This window comes from Cucurbita pepo, chromosome 7 (genome assembly GCF_057944985.1).
Source record: "Cucurbita pepo subsp. pepo isolate OVF chromosome 7, ASM5794498v1, whole genome shotgun sequence".
Classification (NCBI taxonomy): domain Eukaryota; kingdom Viridiplantae; phylum Streptophyta; class Magnoliopsida; order Cucurbitales; family Cucurbitaceae; genus Cucurbita; species Cucurbita pepo.
This window is the reverse complement of record NC_141804.1, coordinates 1,189,685-1,203,936: the sequence shown is the minus strand read 5'-3', so window position 1 is coordinate 1,203,936 and position 14,252 is coordinate 1,189,685. Positions and strand designations below refer to the sequence as shown.

Genomic DNA, 14,252 nt, shown 5'->3' with positions numbered 1-14,252 from the left:
GCCAGAGAGAAGAAATATAATTTCCATTTCCGTCCTCGTTTAACTAGTCGGAAAAAAAAATTTCTCGTTCCCGGTTCAAATAGACATCTCTAGTTAAAAGTTTAAATTTTCTCGCCGATAAAAAAAAAAAAATTAAAAAATGTCGATCAATTTCGAGGTTTATTTTAAAAAAATAAAAAGTAGGTAGGAATATGTTATGACATGTTGAAGGCGCAACTTCAAGAACTTAGACTAAGTTAAGAATATTTGATAAAGCATAAGGAATGATTCCAATTTAAATGAGAATATTCCAACACTTCATTAAGAACAAATATTAATTTCATAACTTTCATCTCTCAAAATGTCAAAATTATTGACAATTTTAAATTCTAAAGATCACCCAAATCTTCTCAAAATTAAATTCCCACCCCAATTGTTCAAACACAACTTACGAACAAAATTTGTCGTTTAATCTTTTCGAGATGCATTTAGAAAAAAATAAAATATCTGAGTTCATGAATTTTAGTATCATATTAAAGAAACACGAAGCTTCCATTTTAAAATCAGAATAACTCGTTAAATCCTCGACAAAGAGATCAAAGATAGAAACACAATAATAAAGTTTTCTATTAAAAAAAGACGTTTTCCCGATCCATTCATAAGTAGTTCTAGCTTTGTTTCTAATGTTACCCATGAAAACGATAAACTTTAAATTAGACATTGTGATAAAGTAGCTCGTAATTAGCTATATAGTTTTGGTACGTTGGTTCGATAACATGTGATCTAAGGTGGGCTTCTGAGATTCATGGACCCTCGAACCGAATAGATGAAAGAATAACCATCGAACCATCGAACCGAATCGAATCGAAATGGGCCAAAATTTATAGCATGAATCTTATAGGAGGGCTCCATGTTAGGCTAGATTTTAGGTCCAACGTGCACCAAGTTAACACACAATGGCTAAGGTGTTGCTTGACGACTGCCACCTCATAGACCTCTAGATTGATGACACGTGGACATAATAAAATAAATATTTTTTCAATATTATATTTTATTTTCTCATAGATAATTCACCCAAATAAAAAAAATTACGAATAAACTATATTATAATATAGAAACACGACTAAAACAAGACTTAATTAAATAAATATTAAATAAATTTAGATATGTCAGCTAAATAAAAATATCTATTTATTGTCACATAATTAAAAAATACACATATTTGATACGATAGTGACTTTTATGATCAATAATCACGAAAATTCGTTAAATTTTAATCCAACGAACACAAAATTAAAATATTTTTAATTGACGTAAATATTAAATTAAAATTAATTTTTTTTAATTGAGTTTTTAAGTGTATAATAAATAATTACAACACAAGTGGATGAGGAAAGGAAGATATTTATATTTTTTATATTTTTTTAATAAAAAAAGCAATATAATACATAAAGTGATTAAAATTGAAAGGTGCCACGTAAAAAGATGACATGGATGAGTTGGAAGTGGTGTGACCAATGGATTGCCACGGTGGTCAAGTCCAATAACAATTAATAAAATAATAACCCCACAAAAGGGGTACCTCTTTAACGTACAACTGATTTTATTATTATTAAATTCATATTTATTTGAATATTTAAAGCTTATTGTTAATTTGATGGGGTTTTTTTTTTATTATTATTATTATTATTATAATTTAATTTGATATTTGTAGGAGATGTGACATATATCTATATATTAACCCAAGTGACATGGGTTAGGTTAAAAAAATAAATGCACAAAGGGATAAGATTCTATGTCTATTTTCTTTAATTATTTTATGTTTTATATAACTTTTTTTTTAAAAGTCACTCGAACATTATAAGAATATCATCACTAATTCAATGGACCTGATTCTCTTAACGTAGCATACCCCAGATTGAAGGAATAGGAAATTGGGTACTCGACAGAAGGTCGGGAAGAGTTTCCACCTCAATCGAAATAGAATAAGGAGAAAGAGAAGGAGCGAAGTACTCGATTGATTAAGGCCGTTGCAGGTGGCTTGAGAATGACGCTAGGGCCCTTTTCCCGACAACAGATCGGAGATCGATCTCAAGTCATGCGTCTTTTGTTCAGCCAACAGTGTTCCACTCTACTTATTATCGAGTTCAATAATAATTAGATAATTTAAGAATAAATTGTATTATCGAGTAAAATAAAGTGCAGTAGTAATCTACCGACTATCTTGTAATTTCTTTTTTATTGGTGTTAATAAAGAGTGCGAGTGTTTTTTGTTCAATATTTACATTTTTAAATATACGTGTTGGTCAAGATTTGTCTTTATTAAGAATTTGAGCTACCAACCATGTGCTTCTCACCTTTCAAATAGCTATCTGTTTGTCGATTCATGGACCCTTGACAACTTGTTCTTATCCTTATCAACTCGAACATATGTATTTTGATGGACTCTTCAACTTCAAAGATCATCGTACGGTGTGAAACTCTAATAAACGGGAAACGAGCCACCATGGGGAGTGGTGGCCGGCCACCGCGGACGGCCGACCAAGAGAGATGGAAGTCAACATTGAGGTACATTATTATTGTAATGATGAAGAAAGGCAAATGATTTGGGAATATGGAATTAGAAGAAAAATGAAAGAGAGATAATGAAGTGATTGATCCCAAATGGGCTCTACTGTTACCATTACTGTTACTCATTCCCTCCACTATCATCCTTTTTCTTTCCACTCGGATGCTTTTATAGAGCGTTTCTATCTAAGTTCAAGTAGTATGCATCTTTACGGACGTGTCTATTCCATAGAACCTCTCTTCACGACAGTGTCCAGATCGTTACGTTTTTAGTGCTGGTCAGAACTTACTCGATAAGGAATTTCGCTACCTTAGGACCGTTATAGTTACGGTAACCGTTTACCAACCCTCTAGCTCCATTGTCATCAGCTCACTAACTTTTTTTACCTTTCAGCACAAACAACGACTTCACTCTTAAGGATGAATTCCTACTTTTTTGACTCTAAACGACCACGTGCCTATTTAGAGCTTTTCATAGGCGATCTACAATATTTGTCAATGCGACATTTACATCCGTTGTATAAGACTTTGTAACTATCTGTTCTACCAAAACTTCCCCTCCCGAATTATAGATTACTTAAATCATTGATCAATTGACTAAACTATTACTTAAATCATTCATCTTAAAATTTATTCCGACCGATGAAGTATTTCGTGAAAACTATAGCCTTAAGTATCTTGAACATGTCCAAGTGATTAAGAGATTAAAAAATGTTTTAGACGTATAAAGCTTCACTATGACTTATATGCTAACTTGACCATCGCTCAACTAATCAAGGCATGAACCTTTAACCAATAAATCAAAGGTTTGAATCTCCAACACAGTATATATATATTACGTGCCCGTGATCTTTGCAAAGAAACCTCGATTGTAACCGGATTCAATAGTAAATGTAGAGGTAAATACTTCAAAATGTGACCGAGCACTAGAACAAATCCTGCTCTAAAGTAAAGTCGTTATCAAGCCACTCTTCTTTCCAATAGGTTCATATTCTTGAATAATTTTGCGTAAGAATGTGGAAAGGAGAAAGCAGAGGAGATTGAAAAACAAATATATCAAGAACATCTGGAATCTTGGAACACTTCTTAGGTCCTCTGTTAGAACCAAATGCTTCAATGAAGAGAATTCAAATCTCTGGCCCCTTCAAATTCAGAAGAGCCAACTTTCGGGTCTCCTAAAAAATCGGTGAGGATGAGCCTCGATACCCGAATTACATATAAGAAATATATAATAAGAACATCCTATACTCTTCGATGTAACTTTTTTACGTCGGAGATTTGATTGTGATGTAAAAGAAAGAGGCTAACTTATAAATAATATCTTAGAATTTTATCGTTTGTTTTAAAAACGTGTTACACGAACAAGAACGTACCTTCGTTCTCCAATCCATGATGAACGCTTGCTGGGGAATCTACACATGTTTCGAGCCAGTACCAATGGCAACTCGGAGTCCCCCAACTCCCAGAGAGCATCAGCTTGAGACTGCATGAGTTGAAATGGGAGTCATTTTCATTGGCACATCAATAATGAAATACTGTATTAGAGTGAAGTTGGGGAAAGAGATCACATCACATGAACATTTATCATCCAGAGAGATTAAAGATCTTTGACTTGATAAATAACAAACATCTTCAATATGTAATAAGAATATTCACTCTCTAAATTCTTCGGTCACTAGACTCGTGCTCGACTCTTGATCGATAAGATGGTTAACTCTGTGAGAAACATCTGTAATCCTGGCACCTTGTAACAAGGTAAGATAAGTAACACAAAACCTCCTTTGCAACGTGTTGCAGCATGAATTCTCTGTATCCAAAGCTAAAAGGCAAAGAAATACATAAAAGTTTGAAGATACATCATCAGACAAGATCTTTATTTTTATTAGAACTCAGTTTGATGAATGGGGGATGGTTTTCACGCACATAAGATCAGATTCGCAAGAAATTTCACAACAAGATTCAGGAATCCAAGAGCTCTACCCTCACAAAGCAAGAATTTTTCTTCATCTTGCCCTTGACAAAAGGTTCCTTATACACAATCAACTTCATCAGCTACCTTACCAGGTAATAAACACAAAGTATCACAATAAAAAATACAAATCATACAGGGTCAGCACTAGCAAAGAGATAATGAAATCATTGATGGTGCCAAAATTATATAGAACTGAACATTAACCCACCTCTGAATGCAAATATTTTCTGCTAAAGATCTGTCATCCAGATAACTGGCCTGGACACCAGTCTCAACAATCTGTCGCCATCTTTCCACCCTGCAAAAAACTGGTCGTTAATAACAATAATTATGAGCACCAACATTAATTTAATAGATTAAATAGCATGTACTGATCAACTCGTTCTTGGTATCAGTTATTTCACTTGTCCAGCGCATAAACCAGTATCTATGAGATCAACAAAAAAAAAAAAAAAAGGGTAAAGAAATGCCCCTAAAGGACTCTTAAGAGAAATGAACCATCATTTCCAAATCCTCACATTTTTCGTTAGCCTACATCTTAAGAGAAATGAACCATCATTCACAGTTTTCCCGATGTTAGTATTGTGTGTGCATGTGCAGATGTCTGTATTTATATATGAAACGGGAGCTTTTATAAGGAAAAAAAAAAAAAAAAAAAAAAAAAAAAAAAATCCTCCTGAGACCTGAAAAAACGTAGCCATGAAAATATCTAGGGAAGGAGCTTTATAAAGATTGACTTCTTCTACTGTAGTAGTATTGAATGTAAAACTAATTGAAAACGTGACATTATCATAAGAACAAACTTCTGTTAAGAGACTTACAGAAGTTGGAAAAATTAGCTCTACAAGAACAAGGGAGGAACCTGGTATTAGAAAAAGGGAATTTCTAAGAATGAGAGAACAGCAATGCAATAAGATAATAAATTCAACCTTTGGAGTCTTTCCTGATTGATTAACCGTGGGATTCAATATCAAAACATCTTTCATATCTCTAGAGGATGGAAATAAATGATAGAACTAGAATTAAACAGCTATTCGATAGCAATGGGCACTTGCACATAACTTTACTCGAGGAAAAGCAATACTTACCAATAATTTCTTGCTGGAGAACCTCAGTATCAAATTCACAGAATTTTGAATAAGATGCTCACATAAATTTCCAAATACATTAGTTTTTTCTCCTGATATTAATATCTAAATTCAAGCTAGGAAACTAATATGCATATCAGTTTCATGCTTTTGTGTATTTCACCATTCGATAGATCAACAATGCGGTCTCCGCAGTAATACTTCTCATACATTAACTCATAAAAACAAATTAATTGCAAATAACATGTTGGAATCTCATGCAACCTAAGAGGTGATTATTAAATAGAACAAGGAATTCTTCTAGGTAAAAGTGTAATATACAGACGAAAGAACAACTCATGGAAAAGGTTAATTGAACTGCTAGAGAATTCAAAAGACGTGAAACATTACCAAAAATCATGAGGGGACTGGGGATCCCTTCTTATGGTGTTTATAAAATGGTATTCAATAAGCATAATAGAACTCTCTTCTAACTTCAAATACTTATAGTTCCTCTCGGAAAATATTCTAATCCTGCTCAGAGTGAAAAGAACATCAAAGAGTCTAAATATTTGTTGCATAGAAGTGGGAAATTTCAATCTAAATCATGTACTATGTTACTCGAGTTCAAACAAATTTCAGATAAGTGCAAATATGGGTGGGTTTGAGCATGGGCACAATCCTTATTTTTTGCCTCGAATTTTTACGCTAAACTGTGGAACATAAGATGTGTTTGAGGAAAAATTACAAATGTTTCTTATCTTTCTATTGTATATTGAGCTTTCTTTCCTAAAACTACTGGTATCATAACATCTGACAACTTGTTCAATCAAACGACAAAGCACAAGTATTGAAATTTGAAATGCTTCCAAATAAAACTTGGAAGAACCTCATTGACATTCTCGAATTTCACGAATCAAGGATAGAAGCATGTCATCTCCAGCAATTGATCGCAGCCTTTTAACAAGAACATCTTTTCCCAATTTTCCTGCCTGTAATGATCAAATGCGTGTTGCTAAATTAGCATCATATTATCTTCAATTACTTAGTCCTATTTCACATTCTTCTCTTACCCTTTCATTTTTTCTTTTAGTGAATAGGAGTGCATCTTTTTAAAAGTTACACAACAAAGACTCACCTTAAATGTCTGAAACAATGTCGCAACCTCTTGAACTTTAGAGGTAGGCAGCGAATTCTTCATCTTCGAAAGTAATTTCACGAGGGAATACTTCGTATCTGTCGATTCCCCCAACTTACCTGGAAAAAAGAATCATCAACGAAACTAAAAAAGCGAAGAGGATAAAGCAAATAAACCCAATCAATAAGAATATTTACCTGGCAAACGATAATTTGATCTGAAACTCACTATGTACTCTGGTAAAATGTGTCTGTTCATATTACTACACCATACAATATACCGTTTAGGACATGTTGGATCATCCACACCAGTGTCAAACTCTGTACTCGAAGGATGGGATTGCTGAGATCCTGCTTCAACCTTTTCAACATTACCCAATATTACTCGACATAAAACCATATGTTTTATACCATCCTCATCGGCCTCTGATAGCGTAGAACTGGGAATCACAGTTAATTGTGCATTTGAATATGGTGAGAACACATAATCATAAACTAGAAGTAGCTAGACGAAAACGAAGCCAAATTACCATAAATGAGGCAAGCCCAATGGAGATAAATAAACTCCAATTCCATGAGTATCGGCGGCAGGCACCTGAAGAGGCTCCCCAAATCCATGAGCCAAAATTCCCGCCAAACTTGTTGCAGAAGCTCCATACCATGCATAAACCATATTGGACACACCACGAGCAGCAGTTGTAATCTCATTCTGCTTCTGAAACACATCGAGGCGAGCTTTTTCCAATGGCCCAGTGCGGGTGCACTGATGAATTGAGGTGATTGCTGAACTGGGATCAACCTTTTTGATCGAAGGGAGAAAGAAATTGCTTACCAACGTGTACGCACTATCTCCTTCACTCAGCGCCTTGGCCTTCGGCCATACATGAGCTTCTGAATCATTCGCAACAACACGCGGTATTTTCAATGGCTTCACTTCCACATGTTCATTGCTGGAACTCACTTCATTTTCTTCCTCCTCCATCTCCATCGCTTCCCTCTTTCGTTTCCCGGACTTCCCGTCAATCTTAATCTCAATTTCAATTTTCGGATTCGACAAACTCCGAGTATTTCCCTCACTCTCATCGCCGATAAAGACTTTGGGGAAAAAACACTTCCCATTTTCATCGATCCAAGCAACCGATCTCTGTCTACCAGTTTCCAAATCAATCTGTAACATCCTATACATATCAAACAGATACGTCGATCCATCGATTTCCAGTTCAATCGCCGGATTCCGGTCGGAGAAACCCGCTCGCAATATTCCAATCACTCGAGTATCGAAATCAACCCACAACCTATCCTGATAGAACATGAAACGAGAAGGCAAACCACTGGCCTTGAAATTGGAGTAGTTTTGAATCAAAGACTGCGAAGAATCGGATAAGTGATTACAAGAGGAGGAATCGATAGGGTTTCTCGAACAAGGCCTCGGAGGAGCCCGAACCGCAACCGATTCCACCATCTTCTTCCTGAATTGCTTATGCATCAGAAGCTTAGAGGAGGCCATGGATTCTACCAGTCTCTGGGATCGAAAGCCGGCACTGAAATTTCGCTTCGAAAGAACCAGTAGAATCAAGGCGATGAAACTTAGCGTGCTGCCATATGTATCCGTTTCCCAGTCACCAATCGAAATCAAAATTACATGTATAGCCTTACGAATTCGCAAAGTCAAAGTCGGTTATCGTCTTTGAAACTTCAATAAGAGAGAAGGGTATTTGAGTAATTTAACAAATCGGCGATTTCCAAGAGCCTTGTGAACGTGGAACGCCGATTCAACACGAAGCTTCCCGCTGAATTCGAGTTACTTGGAAATTAAGTTAGCGACTTTTAATATTCTTATTTATTTATTTTTCTCCGAAAATCCACGTCATTCTGGGCTTTGCATGTCTTCATATTGGGCCCACATTATTATTACTCGTTATTTGTTTTTTATAAATAATTTTTTAAGGTTAAAATAGTAACAAAAAAATTATTATCACTATTGACACCGTGGATGTCGAAATATATATATATATTATTTTTTTACTTCAAATATGGGAGCCTTGCTGGCTTCTCACGTCGCCGTGGCTTCCACGTGGGCACCAAATGTATTTTAATTTATCCAATAGTGGATAACGACAAGAAGAGGAAGTGAGTTGGAAACTTTGTGTTGGTCAAATTTGGTCGGCGGTTGAGTTTATTTATTATTTTTATTATTATTATTATTATTTATGGTAAGCCATTTAGGTCTCGCTCACATTGTTCGATCTATCTCGTGTCTGGTACTGCACGGTTCCACTCTGCAAGAACTCCGTATCATTCTCTTCATCAGAAATGATCCGCTTGCTCCGAAATGACCTAGCCCAATAGAAAAATCCCAATTCATTGGGCCTTTCGATACAATCAAATAGAAAGCCCTGACAAACGTGAGCACTGTTTAGTATTGTTGGGAGAAGATCATGGATTTATAAGTAAGGGATACTATCTTCACTGGATAAAGTCACGAGAGCTTAAGAGCGTCGTGATTCCTAACACGAGCACTTCGATATACGATTACACCAAATAAATAAATAAAAAGTCTAAAGTCCATCAAGGACAAAGGCCCAACTATGACTCTCACATTGGGCTCACAACTATAGGCCCAATTGAGAACATTTTCAAAGGTGAATTATTAAAATTAACAAAATTAAATTAAAAAAAAAATATATCGAATATGTTTAAGAATGAAATATCGAACCATCAACTTATTAAATGGACGGATGAGCAGACGTTTCGTGGATATTTATATTAAATAAAGCTATATAAAAATATAATATAAAGTTTGAGGACAATAAATTTTTATAATAAAAAAAATAAAAGTACATTTGAATGTCCCTTGAGAATATGGAAAAATATCCCCACAAAGCATTTTGAAATTAAAAAATTTTAAAATATGATTAATTAATATTAATTAATATTTTATATTTGTAATGCATTCCAAGTATAATATCACCAAATACCATTATATGAATCTAGAAATTGGCTCTCTTATTAGTTGCTTGATTTTTCCTTAATGGAATACATAATTATTGTCCCTTCATATTTATATTTATATTTGCTTGTGTCACGACACACTTTTTTTTTTTTTTTTTTTCTTATTGTTATTTTATTATTTTATTATTTTATTATTTTATTATTTTATTATTTCTAATTTTATTTTTTAAATTAGGTTAATGGGTTTTTGCTTTTTTTTTTGAAACAGATGTCGGGGGTGAAATTTGATATCTTTGAAGAATCTCGGATGGAGCTGTGAGATCTCGTATTGGATAGAGAGGAGAACGAAATATTCCTTATAAGGGTGTGGAAAGTTCTCTTTGGGAGACGTTGAAAAACTGTGAGACTGACGACGATACGTAATGGGTTAAAACAGACAATGTTTGCTAGTTGTGGGTTAGGGTTGTTACAAATAGTATCAGAGCTAAACACTGGGCTGTAAGATCCTACATCCGTTGGAGAGGGAAACAAAACATTCTTCATAAGGGTGTGGAAACTTCTCCTTTGGAGATGTGTTTTAAAACCGTGAGATTGAAAACGATATGTAATGGGCTAAAACAGACAATATTTGCTAGTTGTGAGTTAGGGCTGTTACAAATGGTATCAGAGCTAGACACTGGCGGTGTGCCGACGAGAACAGTGACCCCTAATGTGGTGAATTGTAAGATCCCACGTCGGTTGGAGAGGAAAATGAAACATTTCTCATAAGGGTGTGGAAACATCTCCTTAGGAGATGTGTTTTAAAACCGTGAGACTGACGACGATACGTAATGGGTCAAAACAGACAATGTTTGCTAGTTGTGGGTTAGGGATGTTACAAATGTATCAAAGCTAGACACTGGGCGGTGTGCGAGTAAAAACAATGACCCCCAAGGTGGTGGATTGTAAGATCCCACATCAGTTGGAGAAGGAAACGAAACATTCCTTATAAGGGTGTGGAAACTTCTCCTTGGGAGACGTGTTTTAAAACCGTGAGACTGACGACGATACATAATGGGTCAAAACAGACAATATTTGTTAGTTGTGGATTAGAGCTGTTACAAATGGTATCAGAGCTAGATATCGGGCGGTGTGCCAATGAGAACAATGACCTCCAAGGTGGTGGATTGTAAGATCTCACATCAGTTAGAGAGGGAAACGAAACATTCCTTGTAAGGGTGTGGAAACTTCTCCTTAGGAGACGAGTTTTAAAATCGTGAAACTGACGACAATACGTAATGGGCCAAAACAGACAATAGTTGTTAGTTGTGGGTTAGGGCCGTTACAAATGATATCAGAGTTAGATACCAAGCGGTGTGCCAACAAGAATAATAACCTCCAAGGTGGTGGATTGTAAGATCCCACATCGGTCGGAGAGGGAAACGAAACATTCCTCATAAGAGTGTGGAAACCTCTCTCTAACAAATGCGTTTTAAAACCGTAAACCTGACGACAATACATAATAGACCAAAGCGAACAATATGTATCAGTAGTGACCTTGGGCTGTTATAGGAACTTTCTTTCGAGGCTCAGGAACTACAGTCAACCGCTTTCCTAGTAATGGTCAGCTCGTTCTTGACAGATCTGATTGAGTGTTCATGGATTCGAACCTTTACACGTCGGTACAAAAAACAGATGCCTTACCATTTAGGTATATGAGGAATAAAGTTTAGTTAGGTCAAAATTATTCTTACGAAAAGTTAGTATTCAACTTGGTATGATCGACCGATGTAAAATTCAATATTTTTATTAAGATAATGCTTTTAAAATTGAAATAATTAAAGATTTGAGATTTTTTTTTTCCACTTTAAAATTATTAAATATATATATATATATATATATATATATATATATATATATATATATATATATATATATATATATATATATATATTCCTTTTGGTCAAAATTTTAATGGATTCTCCACATTGGCAATTGCAACAGATGCCTCCATGAATCTCATTCTTCCAACAAACCCATAAAGGCATCATCTTTATTATTATTTTATTTTTTATTTTTTTAAAAAATATTTATTAATTAATTATTTTTTAAAAAAATGTTGAAAATATGATAACGGTTGTCTTTTAAATTTTGTTTCTTTCTTATTTTATAAGCGACTTGCTTTTTTGTTATTCCATTTACACGTTGGGATAGATTTAGTAAATAATTTGTCATTTAATAATTTTATTTTGAGAAACAAAATTAGTCACGAGCATTATTATAAAGTCGTTCGTCTTTGGATTCTCGTTAAATCGAATATTTCATTTTTGTCTTTCGAAATCTGAAATAATCTTGAAAACCTCTTCCTAGTAGACGCGTTGTAAAATCGTGAGGTTGCGGTAATACGTAACGGGCGTACAATGTCAGCTAATGGTGGACTTGGGTTGTTACAAATGAAATTAGATCCAGTCAGCAGATGGTGTACCAGCGAGGACGCTGGCCCCCAAGGGGAGTGGATTGTGAGATTTCACATAAGTTGGAGAGGGAAACGAATCATTTCTTATATGAATGTGAAAACCTCTTTCTAGTAAACGCGTTTTAAAACTATGAGGCTTACGATAATACATAACATGGTAAAGCGGTAACTATCTGCTAGCAGTGAGCTTGAGCTGTTACAAATGGTATTAGAGTCAATCACTGAATGGTGTGCCTGCGAGGATGCTGGCCCCAAGGAGGGTGGATTGTGAGATCTCACATTAGTTGGAGAGGAGAACGAATCATTTCTTATATGAATGTGAAAACCTCTTTCTAGTAGACACGTTTTAAAACTATAAAGCTCACGACAATACATAACATGGTAAAGCGGTAAATATCTGCAAACAGTGAACTTGGGCTGTTACAAATGGTATCAGAGTCAATCACTAAATGGTGTGCATACGAGGATGCTGGCCCCAAGGAGGGTGGATCGTGAGATCCCACATTAGTTGGAGATGAGAACGAATCATTTCTTATATGAATGTAAAATCTTCTTCCTAGTAGACGCGTTTTAAAACTATGAGGCTCGCGACGATACATAACATGGTAAAGCGGTAAATATCTGCTAGCAGTGAACTTGAGCTGTTACAAATGTTATTAGAGTCGATCATTGAATGGTGTGCCTGCGAGGATGCTGGCTCGAAGGAGGGTAGATTGTGAGATCCCACATCGATTAGAGAGGGGAACGAACCATTCTTATAAGGGTGTGGAAACCTCTCCCTAATAGACGTATTTTAAAACCGTGATGCTAACGACGATACGTAATAGACTGAACGGATAACATCCGCTAGGGTTTTACTTTGGTCAATAATTGAAGCAATTTGAGGCCTTATGTTTGGGCTTATAAATGATTAAATAAAAGTGTTTTATAATGATTATATAATAAGATGCTTTTCTTATGCTTCAAATTTTTAAGCTTTTGTGATGTAATTTTGTCATCATATTATTAATAATTTATAATATATGGTAATTTTTGGGCACAATAATGGGTCAATTATTTGAATATTTTTTGAATTAGATCGAGGGGTCGAGTTTGAAAAATTTTAAAGCAAAAAGGGTCGTGCGGGCCAATCACCATCTTCCACTAAAGACACTCGAGATCTTATCTTTCAATTCTAGGACCCCTTTATGGAAGGGAATTTTTTTTGACAATTTTGACAAAAGGGGTATTGAATAATTGTTTATTATGGGTCCATTTGGGTGACTTTGTGGTTCGGTTCGTGTTAAATCATTCAATTTCGTGTCTTGTTTTGTTGGACGGGGTATCGAGAAAGTTTAAGTTGTTTTAACTTTTGCAATTTTAAATGACCCATTGATTGATTGATGTATTTTTTAAAAAATTAACTGTTGTACCTAATAGTCTCGTGGTTTGTTAGTAACAACTGAGTCTACTACTCGTAGATATTGCATGTTTTAGTTTGTTACGTATTGTCCTCAGCCTCACGATTTTAAAACGTGTCTACAAGGGAGAGGTTTCCACACCCTTATAAGAAATGCTTTGTTCCTATCTCCATCCAATGTTGGAGTGCAGCGTCCTCGCTAGCACACCACTCAGTGTCTGGCTCTAATACAACTGTAACAGCGCGAGACCACCGCTAGTAGATATTGTCTACTTTAGCCCATTACGTATCGCTCTCAACCTCACGATTTTAAAACGTGTCTACTAGGGAGGGGTTTCCACACCCTTATAAGAATTGCTTCGTTCCCATCTCCATCCGATGTTGAGTGCAGCGTCCTCGCTAGCACACCACTCAGTGTCTGGCTCTAATACAACTGTAATAGCGCGAGACTACCGCTAGTAGATATTGTCTACTTTAGCCCATTACGTATCGCTCTCAACCTCACAATTTTAAAACGTGTCTACTAGGGAGGGGTTTCTACACCCTTATAAGAAATGCTTCGTTTCTCTCTCTAACGAAGGTGAGATCTCACATTCCACACCCCCTTTTAGGGGTCAAAGTCCTCGTCGGCACACCGCTCTATGCCCGACTATGATATCAACTATAATAGCTCGAGCCCACCATTAGCAAATATTGTCTGCTTTAACTCATTACATATCGTCG

The 14,252-nt window shown here is 35.5% G+C and overlaps 1 protein-coding gene across 10 annotated transcripts; it reads right to left on the bottom strand.

Annotated features, from left to right (window-relative positions):
• Window positions 1–3,451: 3,451 nt before the first annotated feature.
• Window positions 3,452–8,329, bottom strand: LOC111798499 (putative inactive poly [ADP-ribose] polymerase SRO3). 10 transcript variants are annotated; one of them, XR_015421711.1, is made up of 7 exons: window positions 7,254–8,329; window positions 6,922–7,163; window positions 6,725–6,843; window positions 6,476–6,578; window positions 4,121–4,817; window positions 3,921–4,030; window positions 3,452–3,722 (listed from the first exon to the last, which is right to left on the bottom strand). XR_015421711.1 is itself a non-coding variant. In XM_023681688.2 (5 exons), exons 1-4 carry the CDS (start codon window positions 8,228–8,230, stop codon window positions 6,477–6,479), a joined length of 1,440 nt encoding a protein of 479 aa, XP_023537456.2. In that variant the 5' UTR covers window positions 8,231–8,329; the 3' UTR covers window positions 3,452–4,817; window position 6,476. The 10 variants fall into 10 exon arrangements, 1 of the variants encoding a protein (XP_023537456.2); XR_015421715.1 differs by having other exon boundaries at window positions 4,528–4,817; XR_002815708.2 differs by having other exon boundaries at window positions 4,728–4,817.
• Window positions 8,330–14,252: the final 5,923 nt, after the last annotated feature.